General features: G+C 44.5%; 1 protein-coding gene across 1 annotated transcript; it reads left to right on the top strand.

Annotated features, from left to right (window-relative positions):
• Positions 1 to 3,135: 3,135 nt before the first annotated feature.
• Positions 3,136 to 4,645, top strand: LOC109735634 (auxin-responsive protein SAUR32-like). The gene has a single exon (XM_045229458.2). The coding sequence runs from the start codon at positions 3,295 to 3,297 to the stop codon at positions 3,637 to 3,639; it is 345 nt and encodes a 114-aa protein (XP_045085393.1). The 5' UTR covers positions 3,136 to 3,294; the 3' UTR covers positions 3,640 to 4,645.
• The last annotated feature ends 12,339 nt before the right edge of the window (positions 4,646 to 16,984 follow it).

Below are 16,984 nucleotides of genomic sequence, written 5' to 3'. Positions count from 1 at the left end.
AAAAAGGCGACATCGGGATTAAGGTAAATGACGACACATGTCATTATTTTCGGACGCAACAGAGCCTAAGACAAGGGGACCTGATGTCTCCTATTTTGTTCAACATAGTGGCAATTCTTATCGCTCGGGCCAAAGAGGACGCGCAAGTAGGCGGGCTAGTACCCCATCTTGTAGATGGTTGTGTGTCCATTCTACAATACGCAGATGACACAATTATTTTCATGGAACATGATATGGCAAAGGCTAGAAATATGAAGCTAGTCCTATGCCTTTCGAGCAATTGTCGGGGCTGAAGGTCAATTTTAACAAAAGCGAATTGTTTTATTTTGGGAGAGTCAACGAAGAACAAGATGCTTATAGACAATTGTTTGGATGTGAATTGGGGTCTCTACTATTTGGGTATACCAATTCATCATCGTAAGTTGTCCAATAAGGAGTGGAAATGTATTGAAGATCGATTTGAAAAAAAAAACTAAGCTGCTGGAAGGGTAAGCTTATGTCATGGTGGGCGGCTTGTTTTGATTAACTCCGTTTTAACAAGCATGCCGATGTTCCTATTGTCTTTCTTTGAAGTGTGTGTAGGCGTACAGAAAAGGTTAGACTTCTATCTATCATGATTTTTCTGGCAATGCGATGAAATCAAGACAAAATACAGGCTTACCAACTGGAATATTATTTGTAGACCGAAAGACGAAGGTGGGCTAGGGATCGAAAACTTAGAGGTAAAGAATAGGAGCCTTCTCAGTAAATGGTTGTACATGCTTTCTGTTGAGACCGAAGGAATGCAGGTACAAATTTTGCGGAATAAGTACCTACAATCGAAGACCCTGGCCCAGGTTACTATGAGATTCAATGACCCGTCTTTCTAGAAGGGGCTAATGAGGATGAAAGCAGACTTCTTCCATAGACTAAATTTATCATTGGGAACAGTAACATGACTAGATTCTGGGAAGATACAGGGTTAGCAGAGACGCCACTAGCCACACAATATGCTTCTCTCTATAATATTGTGCGACATAAGGAAGCTTATATTGCTACCATATTAACATATGTCCCTTTAAATATACAGTTTAGGAGGTCACTAGTAGGTGGTCGATGGGACTGTTGGTGACATCTTGTGGGGAGGTCGATGGACGTTCACCTCTCTGATGAGCCATATACGATTTAATGGAAATTATAGGTGAATGGTACCATTAAGAATTAATATCATTTCATTTGACAGATTAAAATACCATTAAGAATTAAAATCTCCATGTGGTTTGTTCACAAGGAAGTGATTCTGATTAAGGATAATTTGGCCAATCGAAGATGGGAGGGTTGTAAACGATGTTGCTTTTGTGATCAAGAAGAAACCATAAAACACCTCTTTCTCAAATATCCTCTTGCCAAACTTTTATGGCGTGTAGCCTTTAATATTGGCCCTCTAACTAGTACTAACACGTTATTTGGGACGTGGCTAGTTGGAGTGGAGCTAAGTACTGCATGACATATTTGGATAGGAGTATGTGCATTACTTTGGACTATATGGAACTGCAGAAATGTCATGATTTTTAACAGACAAACTCTTATAAAAATTTTGCAGGCTATATACAGAGCCACTCCTTGGATTCGTACGTGACCATTACTCAGTCATGCGGAAGCCAAGAAGCATATGACTATTGGGTGCAACGGTTGGGAGATGGTAGCGCGGGATACTTACAACCGGTTTGGATGGCGGTCTAAAAATAAGCTAGGTGTTTAATCATCTTGACCCATTTTCGCTGGTTGTGGTAACTCTTTTATCACTTTATCATTTATTTTGCCTCTTTTTGAAACTTATACTGAATCTCAGACCGGGTTTGGATCTTTTGCTTAATTGTAATCATTCTGACGCAGAGGCCATCGGGGGTGCGAACCAACCTGTGGTTGGATGGTTAGGGGGACTGTGGTATCCCCAGCCCACCAGGGTTCAAGTCCTGGTGCTTTTATTTATTTCTGGATTTATTTCAGGATTTCCGGCGATGCGCATTCAGTGGGCGGAGACGTTCCCGTCGACGACGAGGTGCCTACGGTGACTTCGTAAATTTCAAGATGATATACCGGCTCAGTCTTTCGGAGGTGCTCATAGGGATATGGTGTGCGTGTGTGCGTTCATAGGGGTAAGTATATGCGCGTGTATATGAGCGCTTGCGTTTGTACTGTGTTCAAAAAAAAAGGCCGCCGGGGTAACTTTCCTTTTCAAGGTTTGTTTGATGCAGCAAGCCCTACAAACCAATCACCCGCAAAAAAAAGCCCTACAAACCAAAACGACAACATACTCACGATAGCACGATGGGCTTGAGAAACAACAATCCCTACCCTACCCTCCTTTTCTTAATAGTAGTAGAAACAAGCTACGTTTATACACGTAGCATGTCTACCAGACAAAAAGGAAGTACATCCTACTCCTCATCATGATGACACGATGCCCACGAGAGATAAACCATGTATGCCTAAACAGTCACCAAATCCGAATAAAAACTACCAGAACTTAACCCGGTCAGAGGGTCACTCCAACAGCTACGATCCAACAATTCGGCGATGAGCAAAGCTAGACGAGAGCCCGACCAATTAATTGCCCCCATGCATCAACATCTCCTCTGTCCGTGGGGCAGCAGTCACGTACAGCAACAGGCCAATACGCCCACTCGCACAACTCAGAAGAACAAGAGTATTCCACCTGCCACTGCTACTCCGCCGTCGTGGGCCATGCGCGCCATGACCAAAGGACGACGTACGTACGACCTGCACCACCCGTCGGACGGGCCCGGCGATAGCGTGCCCCCTCCTCACTGTAGCCATCCCTCCACCTTCCACTCTCACGGCCGGCTCCACCCTCACCGCAACTGAGGCCTGACGCGCACGCGACGATCACCCAGTACGGCCAGCGACCCCGACGCATTAACCAGATTATTCCGACGGGCCGGTGTGTCAGCGACGCATACGATCCATCACCCGCCGTCCCAACCCGACACGAAGCCCCAAGGCCGGCCGGGTTCCGTAGCAAAGGACGCCGTACGTACCGGCAGCGGCGCACGGGTGCGCCACGCACCGCCGGCTTAATCTTCTAATCTAATCCCCTCCCGGCCCGCACGAGCCAAGCAGAAGCAGTCCTATAAAAACCACCGCGAGTGCCGCGAAGCACACCGACACACGCACACCTCTCGCTCGGCTCTAGGCCTCTAGCTAGCTATCCTGCAGCAAGTAGCTTCCCGGCGGCAGCGACGGCGAGAGCGCGGCTGCAGTTGGACCGCCGGCGAGGGAGGTGCCGTCATCATGCAAGGGGACCAGGCGGAGAAGAGGGGGAAGGTGAAGAAGGGGTGGCTGGCGGTGCGGGTCGGCCAGGCCCAGGCGGAGCAGCAGGGCGACGGGTTCCGGCGGTTCGTCATCCCCATCGCCTACCTCTACCACCCGCTCTTCCAGCGCCTGCTGGAAGCAGCCCGGGACACGTACGGCTACAGCTCGGCCGGCCCGCTCTGGCTGCCCTGCTCCGTCGACGAGTTCCTCCGCCTGCGCGCGCTCGTCGACCGGGAGGCGGCGCACTCGCACTCCTCGTCGCACCGCGTGCACGCCGGCGGCTACCAGCAGCAGGCCTACTCCCGCGCCAAAATCACGTCCTGATCGACCCACATCGACCATCGAGCCCCGGCCCGCCGGCTTTCGTCTGTTGAGCACTGGAGCGCGCGAGCGGGAGGAGTTCATCTTTCTGCCGCCTGCCGGAGATGACGGACACACGTACACATGTACAGGGTTAATTGCAGGGAAGTACCACACTTGGGGCAGTTGTAACGTATCAGTACCACTATTTAGATTTTTTACAAGTCAGTACCACGGTTGAGGCTGGTCGTTGCAATACGGGCTAAACCGCGTATAACTCTGTATTGACGCTGTATCTGACAACCCGGCCCCACCAGTCAGTTCACAAGCCGCCGAACCGGTGCGTCGCTCGGGTGGCTCGGCCGGTCTATGGCTCGGTCGGTCTTGGCTCGGTCTAACCCTAGCAGTTCTCTCCTCTCCCTCTCCCTCTCCTCGCGATGGCTAGTCCGGGCGGCGGCGGCGGCGGCGGTCGCGGTGGCCGGAGCAGCGGTGGCGTTGTGGGCGGGTACGGAGACCTCCCCGGACTCGGGAGCGATGCGCACAGAGGAATCGAAGTCGACGGCGAGGAGTCCAGTTCGTCTGCTTACTACAGCGACGACGGCGAGGGCATGGAGGCGCCGCTGTCCATGGAGCAGCGACTGCGGCTGGCTGAGATATGGGTGGCCAACCCTACCACGAGCCATCACTGGAGTCATGGATTGGGTGGCGTACTGTAAGTGCTCTGTCCTCTCCCTCTCTACTCTCTCATTTGTGCCATGATTCGGGCTAGGGTCAGGTTTACTGAAATTTTGCTGTCCATTGTAGTTTGGATGATGCTGTTTGGGATGTTAGGATTCACTTCGATGCTCACCATAATTTGGATAGGAAGATATGCAACTCAGATGTCACATATTTGAATTTGTATGCACTGATGCGAACACAAGGATTTAACTTCAGTGATGAATTGTACCACATGAGGAATACATGCATAGGAGTGCAGAGAGAGCATGCCCTAGATTTGATAGACACAAATATCAAGTTGTAGCAAATTAAGAAGCAGAATGAGGACAGTTTAGTTCTGAACTTGTTAGTCAGGGCCACATCATTTGTCAGTACTGCATCTCATGTTAGTGAGGAAAAATTAGCCACAGTTTTATATGAAGAACCTGTTGTGTATGATCTGAGAGATCCTCCTGTGCTTGCTGTTAATGATCATGGTGTTGTTTATGAGAGTCTAAGCAGCAACAGTAGTGCAGTAGTACAACCTGCTGGTATGTGCACACAAGAGAGCAGAAATGTCAGCAAGAGGAAGCTCAAATATGTGATGGAAGAAGAGGAAGAGGAGGGATATAAGAGTACTGATGACTCTCCAGGGGCATATGACAGTGACAACAACCCTTTCTGCATGAAGAAGTACATGATTGCTGAAGACACAGAGATAATAGAGGGGAAGAGGCTAGCAGATGCAGAACTAGAAGAGGATGCAGATTCAGATGAAGATTCAAATAAGGAACAGCTACACTATGAGGGTGACACTGAGGTTGAGGAGTTGTTTGATATTGAGGAGGATGAGGAGGAAGATTCTGAGAAGAAGAAGGAACCACCCATGAAAGCAGCTGGTAAAAAGAGGCAAAAGCTGCCAGTTAGGAGAGGGCCCACCACTAGGACACATTCTAATGTGTTAGAGGACTTGAAACCAGATTTCAGACCATCATCAGATGAAGAAGATACTGGGTTGCTATTGGATAGTGAAGATGATGAATTTGAGCCACTAGCATTTGTCCTACCAAAAGGAAGGAAAAGTAGGGCCATGAAAAGGCCAGCAAGTATATGGTATAATGAAAAACTGGAGCAAACACATCAACAGTTATGTATGCACATGTGTTTCAAAAATCAGCAACAATTCAGAGATGCTCTGTTGAGCTTGCACATTACACAGGCCAGAAATTTCAGGTATCATAGAAACTCAGACAAAAGGATAATTGTTTGCTGCAAACAAGAGCATTGTCAGTTCTTCATAGTTGCAGCAGTTATCAAAGGGGAGAAGACATTTGCAATAAAAAAATGAGGCTGCAGCACACTTGCCCTAGCACTACAGAGACATCAAGGGTTAGTGCAAAGTGGCTTGCACAGACATATGAGTCCCTGTTCAGGTCTGATCCAAACACAAGTATTTTGGCTCTGATTGACAAGTGCAATGAGAAGTATGGTGTTGATGTGCCCAAGCACATGGCCTATAGGGCCAAAAACCTTGCTGTAGAGGTTGTTTTAGGAGAGCACAAGAAACAGTATCCCAGGCTGAGGGACTATGCTCAAACAATCATGGATACAAACCCTGGGAGTAGAGTTATAGTTAGAACTGTAACCCCAAAACCTACTACAAAAATACCACATCCAGGACCAAGGTTTCATGCTATGTTCTTCTGCATCTATGGAGCAAGGGAGGGCTTTCTTAGTGCATGCAGACCATTCATAGGTTAGTGACATGTTTTATATGATGTATATGCTTTATTTTAGTGCTTTATTTAGTAGGTTAGTAGTGTTATATAGTGAGTAAAATAGCTCCTTGCTTTTATATGACATATATAGAATTGTGTATAAATTTTTGTAGATGACATATATAGAATAGTTAGTTACTGAATTTGGTCTTACAAATGCAATATAGGTGTTGATGGCTGCTTTATTAAGCTCACCACTGGAGCTCAAATACTTGCTGCCACTGGCAGAGATGGCAACAACAACATTTTCCCACTGGCATTTGGTATTGTTGGACAAGAGGATACAGCAAATTGGTGTTGGTTTCTGCACCAACTGAAGATATGTCTAGGAGGAGAAGTTGGACAATTTGGTCCTTATACTATCATGTCTGATAGACAGAAGGTATGAATGCATCCTCTTGTTTATCTTAATGCAAATTTGGTCTTTATACTATGATGTCAGTAGCTTAGTATGATATGCTATGTCAACAGGGCCTACTAAATGCAATTTCTCAAGTATTTCCCAACTGTCACCAAAGATTTTGCCTTAGACAATTGTATGCAAACTTCCAGAATGCTGGGTTTAGGGGAGAAGATCTTAAGAAATGCATGGATAATGCTAGTTATGCTTATAACCAATACAAGTTTGCCATTGCAATGAATGATCTAAAAAATGAGAGTGAGGAAGCTTGGAAGTGGCTGAGTGGAATACCTGCAAGATTCTGGGCTAGGCATGCTTTTGACACAAATTGTAAGACAGACTTGGTTGTTAACAACCTATCTGAGCTGTTCAACAAGTACATCCTTGATTTTAGGAAAAAAACCTATTAGGACTATGATTGATGGTATTAAGAATAAGCAGATGGTGAGGTGGCATAGGAATAGAGAGAGTGGAAAGGAAACTCTGTGGGAGATCACACCCTATTATGCTGAGAAGTTAGAGGTGGAAAAGGAAAGGGCCAGATTCTGTAAACCCATTCAAGCTGGTGTTAATCTATGGCAAGTAACCAGTGGGCAGCAAACACATGCTGTCAACTTGGCACTTCATACATGTGGTTGCAGAAAGTGGGACCTGAGTGGGACACCATGCAACCATGCAATATCAGCAATTAACAAGGCAAAAAGGTTTCCAGAGGACTATGTATGTGAATTCTTCAAAAAACCATTTTACCTAGCAGCTTATGAACCAATGATATATCCTGTTCCTGGTGAACATGATTGGACAAAGACAACAGGACCAGACATAGAGCCACCTAAATTTCATGTGAAGAAAGGAAGAAAGAGAGAAAAGAGGATAAAGGGCAGATTTGAGGTTCCAAAGCCAAAGGAGAGTTCAAGAATGGCCACTATAACATGCAGCAACTGTGGGCTGCAAGGCCATAGATACACCAGCTGCAGCAAACAATTGAAACCAGAGTTGGCTTTGAGAAAAAATAAGCATGTGGTAAGCACCTTGTTAACTAGTACTATGTTTTGTATTTATTGTATGTTTCCTTCTCTTCATGTTTCCTTCATTTTTGCAAGGCATCTAGAAGACCAAGGAATGTTGATGAAGCAAGGGCACAGGCTGCACCAGCAAGGGCAGAGGCTGCACCAGCAAGGGCACAGGCTACACCAGCAAGAGGAGAGGCTGCACCAGCAAGAGCACAGGCTGCACCAGCAAGAGCACAGGCTGCACCAAGAGCTGGTGCAAGGCATGGTGCTGCAAGGCATTCAAGGCCTTTCTCTGCACCAAGAGCTGCTGCTGGGGCTTCCACTTCTGGTGCTTCCACTTCTGCTGGCCCTACAACTCATACTGGATGGATGTCCTTTTTAACTGCAAGTGGAAATACCTGAGTGTCATGTGTCATGTTTCTAAACTATGGCAGTTATGCCCAAGAGATGAGGGGGCAAGTTATGTATGTTTGAAACCAGTTATAATTTTGGGTTGACATTGTTGGGGAACGTAGTAATTTCAAAAAAATTCCTACGCACACGCAAGATCATGGTGATGCATAGCAACGAGAGGGGAGAGTGTTGTCCACGTACCCTCGTAGACCGAAAGCGGAAGCGTTAGCACAACGCGGTTGATGTAGTCGTACGTCTTCACGATCCGACCGATCAAGTACCGAACGCACGGCACCTCCGAGTTCAGCACACGTTCAGCTCGATGATGTCCCTCGAACTCCGATCCAGCCAAGTGTTGAGGGAGAGTTTCGTCAGCACAACGGCGTGGTGACAATGATGATGTTCTACCGACGCAGGGCTTCGCCTAAGCACCGCTACAATATTATCGAGGTGTAATATGGTGGAGGGGGGCACCGCACACGGCTAAGAGATCAATAGATCAATTGTTGTGTCTATGGGGTGCCCCCTGCCCCCGTATATAAAGGAGCAAGGGGAAGGCCGCTGGCCAAGCAGGAGGGCGTGCCAAGGGGGGAGTCCTACTCCCACCGGGAGTAGGACTCCTCCTTTCCTTGTTGGAATAGGAGAAGGGAAGGGAGAAGGAGAAAGAGGGAAGGGAGCGCCCCCCTCCCTAGTTCAATTCGGACTAGTCCATGGGGAGAAGTGCGGCCACCCTTTGGGGTCTTTCTCTCCTTTCCCGTATGGCCCATTAAGGCCCAATACGAATTCCTGTAACTCTCCGGTACTCCGAAAAATACCCGAATCACTCGGAACCTTTCCGAAGTCCGAATATAGTCGTCCAATATATCGATCTTTACGTCTCGGCCATTTCGAGACTCCTCGTCATGTCCCCGATCTCATCCGGGACTCCGAACTCCTTCGGTACATCAAAACACATAAACTCATAATATAACCATCATCGTAACGTTAAGCGTGCGGACCCTACGGGTTCGAGAACTATGTAGACATGACCGAGACACCTCTCTGGTCAATAACCAATAGCGGAACCTGGATGCTCATATTGGCTCCCACATATTCTACGAAGATCTTTATCGGTCAGACCGCATAACAACATACGTTGTTCCCTTTGTCATCGGTATGTTATTTGTCCGAGATTCGATCGTCGGTATCTTAATACCTAGTTCAATCTCGTTACCGGCAAGTCTCTTTACTCGTTCCGTAATACATCATCCCGCAACTAACTCATTAGTTACAATGCTTGCAAGGCTTATAGTGATGTGCATTACTGAGTGGGCCCAGAGATACCTCTCCGACAATCGGAGTGACAAATCCTAATCTCGAAATACGCCAACCCAACAAGTACCTTTGGAAGCACCTGTAGAGCACCTTTATAATCACCCAGTTACGTTGTGACGTTTGGTAGCACACAAAGTGTTCCTCCGGTAAACGGGAGTTGCATAATCTCATAGTCATAGGAACATGTATAAGTCATGAAGAAAGCAATAGCAACATACTAAACGATCGAGTGCCAAGCTAACGGAATGGGTCAAGTCAATCACATCATTCTCCTAATGATATGATCCCGTTAATCAAATGACAACTCATGTCTATGGCTAGGAAACATAACCATCTTTGATCAACGAGCTAGTCAAGTAGAGGCATACTAGTGACACTCTGTTTGTCTATGTATTCACACATGTATTATGTTTCCGATTAATACAATTCTAGCATGAATAATAAAAATATATCATGATATAAGGAAATAAATAATACTTTATTATTGCCTCTAGGGCATATTTCTTTCAGTCTCCCACTTGCACTAGAGTCAATAATCTAGTTCACATCGCCATGTGATTTAACATCAATAGTTCACATCACCATGTGATTAACACCCATAGTTCACATCGTCATGTGACCAACACCCAAAGGGTTTACTAGAGTCAATAATCTAGTTCACATTGCTATGTGATTAACACCCAAAGAGTACTAAGGTATGATCATGTTTTGATTGTGAGATAATTTTAGTCAACGGGTCTGTCGCATTCAGATCCGTAAGTATTTTGCAAATTTCTATGTCTACAATGCTCTGCACGGAGCTACTCTAGCTAATTGCTCCCACTTTTAATATGTATCTAGACCGAGACTTAGAGTCATCTAGATTAGTGTCAAAACTTGCATCGACGTAACCTTTACTTCGAACCTTTTGTCACTTCCATAATCGAGAAACATATCCTTATTCCACTAAGGATAATTTTGACCGCTGTCCAGTGATCTACTCCTAGATCACTATTGTACTCCCTTGCCAAAATCAGTGTAGGGTATACAATAGATCTGGTACGCAGCATGGCATACTTTATAGAACCTATGGCCAAGGCATAGGGAATGACTTTCATTCTCTTTCTATCTTCTGCCGTGGTCGGGCTTTGAGTCTTACTCAATTTCACATCTTGTAACACAGGCAAGAACTCTTTCTTTGACTGTTCCATTTTGAACTACTTCAAAATCTTGTCAAGGTATGTACTCATTGAAAAACTTATCAAGCGTCTTGATCTATCTCTATAGATCTTGATGCTCAATATATAAGCAGCTTCACTGAGGTCTTTCTTTCAAAAAAACTCCTTTCAAACACTCCTTTATGCTTTGCAGAATAATTCTACATTATTTCCGATCAACAATATGTCATTCACATATACTCATCAGAAATGTTGTAGTGCTCCCACTCACTTTCTTGTAAATACAGGCTTCACCGTAAGTCTGTATAAAACTATATCCTTTGATCAACTTATCAAAGCGTATATTCCAACTCCGAGATGCTTGCACCAGTCCATAGATGGATCGCTGGAGCTTGCATATTTTGTTAGCACCTTTAGGATTGACAAAACCTTCTGGTTGCATCATATACAACTCTTCTTTAATAAATCCATTAAGGAATACAATTTTGTTTATCCATTTGCCAGATTTCATAAAATGCGGCAATTGCTAACATGATTCGGACAGACTTAAACATAGATACGAGTGAGAAATTCTCATCGTAGTCCAACAACTTGAACTTGTCGAAAACCTTTTTGCGACAATTCTAGCTTTGTAGATAGTAACACTACTATCAACGTCCGTCTTCCTCTTGAAGATCCATTTATTTTCTATGGCTTGCCGATCATCGGGCAAGTCAACCAAAGTCCACACTTTGTTCTCCTACATGGATCCCATCTCAGATTTCATGGCCTCAAGCCATTTTGCGGAATTTGGGCTCATCATCGCTTCCTCATAGTTCGTAGGTTTGTCATGGTCAAGTAACATGACCTCCAGAATAGGATTACCGTACCACTCTGGTGTGGATCTCACTCTGGTTTACCTACGAGGTTTGGTAGTAACTTGATCTGAAGTTACATGATCATCATCATTAACTTCCTCACTAATTGGTGTAGGAGTCACAGGAACATATTTCTGTGATGAACTACTTTCCAATAAGGGAGCAGGTACAGTTACCTCATTAAGTTCTACTTTCCTCCCACTCACTTCTTTCGAGAGAAACTCCTTCTCTAGAAAGGATCCATTCTTAGCAACGAATGTCTTGCCTTCAGATCTGTGATAGAAGGTGTACCCAACTGTCTCCTTTGGGTATCCTATGAAGACACATTTCTCCGATTTGGGTTTGAGCTTATCAGGATGAAACCTTTTCACATAAGCATCGCAACCCCAAACTTTAAGAAACGACAACTTTGGTTTCTTGCCAAACCACAGTTCATCAGATGTCGTCTCAACGGATTTAGATGGTACCCTATTTAACGTGAATGTAGCTGTCTCTAATGCATAACTCCAAAACGATAGTGGTAGATCGGTAAGAGACATCATATATCGCACCATATCTAATAAAGTACGGTTACGATGTTCGGACACACCATTACACCGTGGTGTTCCAGGTGGCGTGAGTAGTGAAACTATTTCACATTGTTTTAACTGAAGGCCAAACTCGTAACTCAAATACTCTTCTCCACGATCAGATCGTAGAAACTTTATTTTCTTGTTACGATGATTTTCCACTTCACTCTGAAATTATATGAACTTTTCAAATGTTTCAGACTTCTGTTTCATTAAGTAGATATACCCATATCTGCTCAAATCATCTGTGAAGGTCAGAAATTAATGATACCTGCTACGAGCCTCAATATTCATCGGACCACATACATCTGTACGTATGATTTCCAACAAATCTGTTGCTCTCTCCATAGTTCCGGAGAACGGCGTTTTAGTCATCTTGCCCATGAGGCACGGTTCGCAAGCATCAAGTGATTCATAATCAAGTGATTCCAAAATCCCATCAGTATGGAGTTTCTTCATGCGCTTTACACCAATATGACCTAAACGGCAGTGCCACAAATAAGTTGCACTATCATTATTAACTTTGCATCTTTTGGCTTCATTATTATGAATATGTGTATCACTACGATCGAGATCCAACAAACCATTTTATTGGGTGTATGACCATAGAAGGTTTTATTCATGTAAACAGAACAACAATTATTCTCTAATTTAAATGAATAACCGTATTGCAACAAACATGATCAAATCATATTCATGCTCAACGCAAACACCAAATAACACTTATTTAGGTTCAACACTAATCCCAAAAGTATTGGGAGTGTGCGATGATGATCATATCAATCTTGGAACCATTTCCAATACACATCGTCACTTCATCCTTAACTAGTTTCTGTTCATTATGCAACTCCCGTTTCGAGTTACTACTCTTTAGCAACTGAACCAGTATCAAATACTGAGGGGTTGCTATAAACACTAGTAAGTACACATCAATAACATGTATATCCAATATACCTTTGTTCACTTTGCCATCCTTCTTATCCACCAAATACTTGGGGCAGTTCCGCTTCTAGTGACCAGTCCCTTTGCAGTAGAAGCACTTAGTCTCAGGCTTAGGACCAGACTTAGGCTTCTTCACTTGAGGAGAAACTTGCTTGCCATTCTTTTTGAAGTTCCCCTTCTATCCCTTTGCCCTTTTCTTGAAACTAGTGGTCTCGTCAACCATCAACACTTGATGTTTTTCTTGATTTCTACCTTCGTCGATTTCAGCATCACGAAGAGCTCGGGAATTACTTTCGTCATCCCTTACATACTATAGTTCATCACGAAGTTCTACTAACTTGGTGATGGTGACTAGAGAATTCTTTCAATCACTATTTTATCTGGAAGATTAACTCCCACTTGATTCAAATGATTGTAGTACCCAAACAATCTGAGTACATGCTCACTGCTTGAGCTATTCTCCTCCATCTTTTAGCTATAGAACTTGTTGGAGACTTCATATCTCTCAACTCGGGTATTTGCTTGAAATATTAACTTCAACTCCTGGAACATCTCATATGGTCCATGACGTTCAAAACGTCTTTGAAGTCCCGATTCTAAGCCGTTAAGCATGGTGCCCTAAACTATCAAGTAGTCATCATATTGAGCTAGCCAAACGTTCATAACGTCTGCATCTGCTCCTCCAATAGGTCTGTCACCTAGCGGTGCATCAAGGACATAATTCTTCTGTGCAGCAATGAGGATAATCCTCAGATCACGGATCCAATCCGCATCTTTGCTACTAACATCTTTTAACATAATTTTTCTATAGGAACATATCAAAAATAAACACAGGGAAGCAACAACGCGAGCTATTGATCTACAACATAATTTGCAAAAATACTATCAGGACTAAGTTCATGATAAATTCAAGTTCAATTAATCACATTACTTAAGAACTCCCACTTAGATAGACATCTCTGTAATCCTCTAAGTGATCACGTGATCCATATCAACTAAACCATGTCCGATCATCACGTGAGATGGAGTAGTTTCAATGGTGAACATCACTATGTTGATCATATCTACTATATGATTCACGCTCGACCTTTTGGTCTCCGTGTTCCGAGGCCATATCTGCATATGCTAGGCTCGTCAAGTTTAACCTAAGTATTCCGCGTGTGCAACTGTTTTGCACCCGTTGTATTTGAACGTAGAGCCTATCACACCCGATCATCACGTGGTGTCTCAGCACAAAGAACTTTCGCAACGGTGCATACTCAGGGAGAACACTTTTATTTTGAAATTTTAGTGAGAGATCATCTTATAATGCTACCGTCAATCAAAGCAAGATAAGATGCATAAAAGATAAACATCACATGCAATCAATATAAGTGATATGATATGGTCATCATCATCTTGTGCTTGTGATCTCCATCTCCGAAGCACCGTCATGATCACCATCGTCATCGGCGCGACACCTTGATCTCCATCGTAGCATCGTTGTCGTCTCGCCAACTATTGCTTTTACGACTATCGCTACCGCTTAGTGATAAAGTAAAACAATTACATGGCGATTGCATTTCATACAATAAAGCGACAACCATATGGCTCCTGCCAGTTGCCGATAACTCGGTTACAAAACATGATCATCTCATACAATAAAATATAGCATCATGTCTTGACCATATCACATCACAACATGCCCTCCAAAAACAAGTTAGACGTCCTCTACTTTGTTGTTGCAAGTTTTTACGTGGCTGCTACGGGCTTAGCAAGAACCGTTCTTACCTACGCATCAAAACCACAACGATAGTTTGTCAAGTTGGTGTTGTTTTAACCTTCGCAAGGACCGGGCGTAGCCACACTCGGTTCAACTAAAATGAGAGAGACAGACACCCGCCAGTCACCTTTAAGCAACGAGTGCTCGCAACGGTGAAACCAGCCTCGCGTAAGCGTACACGTAATGTCGGTCCGGACCGCTTCATCTCACAATACCGCTGAACCAAAGTATGACATGCTGGTAAGCAGTATGACTTATATCGCCCACAACTCACTTGTGTTCTACTCGTGCATAACATCAACGCATAAAACCAGGCTCTGATACCACTGTTGGGGAACATAGTAATTTCAAAAAAATTCCTACGCACACGCAAGATCATGGTGATGCATAGCAACGAGAGGGGAGAGTGTTGTCCACGTACCCTCGTAGACCGAAAGCGGAAGCGTTAACACAACGCGGTTGATGTAGTCGTACGTCTTCACAATCCGACCGATCAAGTACCGAACGCACGGCACCTCCGAGTTCAGCACACGTTAAGCTCGATGACGTCCCTCGAACTCCGATCCAGCCGAGTGTTGAGGGAGAGTTTCGTCAGCACGATGGCGTGGTGACAATGATGATGTTCTACCGACGCAGGGCTTCGCCTAAGCACCGCTACGATATTATCGAGGTGTAATATGGTGGAGGGGGGCACCGCACACGGCTAAGAGATCAATAGATCAATTGTTGTGTCTATGGGGTGCCCCCTGCCCCCGTATATAAAGGAGCAAGGGTAAGGCCGCCGGCCAAGGAGGAGGGCGCGCCAAGGGGGGAGTCCTACTCCCACAGGGAGTTGGACTCCTCCTTTTCATGTTGGAATAGGAGAAGGGAAGGGAGGAGAAAGAGGGAAGGGAGCGCCCCCCCTCCCTAGTCCAATTCGGACTAGTCCATGGGGAGGGGTGCACCCACCCTTTGGGGTCTTTCTCTCCTTTCCCGTATGGCCCATTAAGGCCCAATACGAATTCCCGTAACTCTCAGGTACTCCGAAAAATACCCGAATCACTCGGAACCTTTCCGAAGTCCGAATATAGTCGTCCAATATATCGATCTTTACGTCTCGGCCATTTCGAGACTCCTCGTCATGTCCCCGATCTCATCCGGGACTCCGAACTCCTTCGGTACATCAAAACACATAAACTCATAATATAACCGTCATAGTAACGTTAAGCGTGCGGACCCTACGGGTTCGAGAACTATGTAGACTAGACCGAGACACCTCTCCGGTCAATAACCAATAGCGGAACCTGGATGCTCATATTGGCTCCCACATATTCTACGAAGATCTTTATCGGTCAGACCGCATAACAACATATGGTGTTCCCTTTGTCATGGGTATGTTATTTGCCCGAGATTCGATCGTCGGTATCTTAATACCTAGTTCAATCTCGTTACCGGCAAGTCTCTTTACTCGTTCCGTAATACATCATCCCGCAACTAACTCATTAGTTACAATGCTTGCAAGGCTTATAGTGATGTGCATTACTGAGTGAGCCCAGAGATACCTCTCCGACAATCGGAGTGATAAATCCTAATCTCGAAATACGCCAACCCAACAAGTACCTTTGGGAGCACCTTTATAATCACCCAGTTACGTTGTGACGTTTGGTAGCACACAAAGTGTTCCTCCGGTAAACGGGAGTTGCATAATCTCATAGTCATAGGAACATGTATAAGTCATGAAGAAAGCAATAGCAACATACTAAACGATCGAGTGCTAAGCTAACGGAATGGGTCAAGTCAATCACATCATTCTCCTAATGATATGATCCCGTTAATCAAATGACAACTCATGTCTATGGCTAGGAAACATAACCATCTTTGATCAACGAGCTAGTCAAGTAGAGGCATACTAGTGACACTCTGTTTGTCTATGTATTCACACATGTATTATGTTTCCGGTTAATACAATTCTAGCATAAATAATAAACATTTATCATGATATAAGGAAATAAATAATACTTTATTATTGCCTCTAGGGCATATTTCCTTCAGACATGCTATCTGGTAGAGTACTCTTTCTACTATGTATGAGTCATGTTTCTAAACTATGTCAGTGCTGCCCCAAGAGATGAGGGGCCAGTTAAGTCTGTTTCAAAACAATTATTATTTTGGTTTGACATGCTATCTGTTAGAGTACTCTTTCTGTTATTAGTCATGAATCTAAACTATGTCAATTATGCCCCAAGAGATGAGGGGGTTATGTGTGTACTCTTTCTGTTATTTTGGTCTTTAGGGGTTGTCGACGTCGACGGAACCCAACATAGCCAAAGGTTTAGTCTTTAGGGGTTGTCGACGTCGACGGAACCCAACATAGCCAAAGGTTTAGTCTTTAGGGGTTGTCGACGTCGACGGAACCCAAGATAACCAAAGTTTTAGTCTTTAGGGGTTGTCGACGTCGACGGAACCCAACATAACCAAAGTTTTAGTCTTTAGGGGTTGTCGACGT

Source organism: Aegilops tauschii, chromosome 6, assembly GCF_002575655.3.
Source record: "Aegilops tauschii subsp. strangulata cultivar AL8/78 chromosome 6, Aet v6.0, whole genome shotgun sequence".
In the NCBI taxonomy this organism is placed as follows: domain Eukaryota; kingdom Viridiplantae; phylum Streptophyta; class Magnoliopsida; order Poales; family Poaceae; genus Aegilops; species Aegilops tauschii.
The sequence above is the reverse complement of the archived record's forward strand: the minus strand, read 5'-3'. Positions and strand labels throughout refer to the sequence as shown.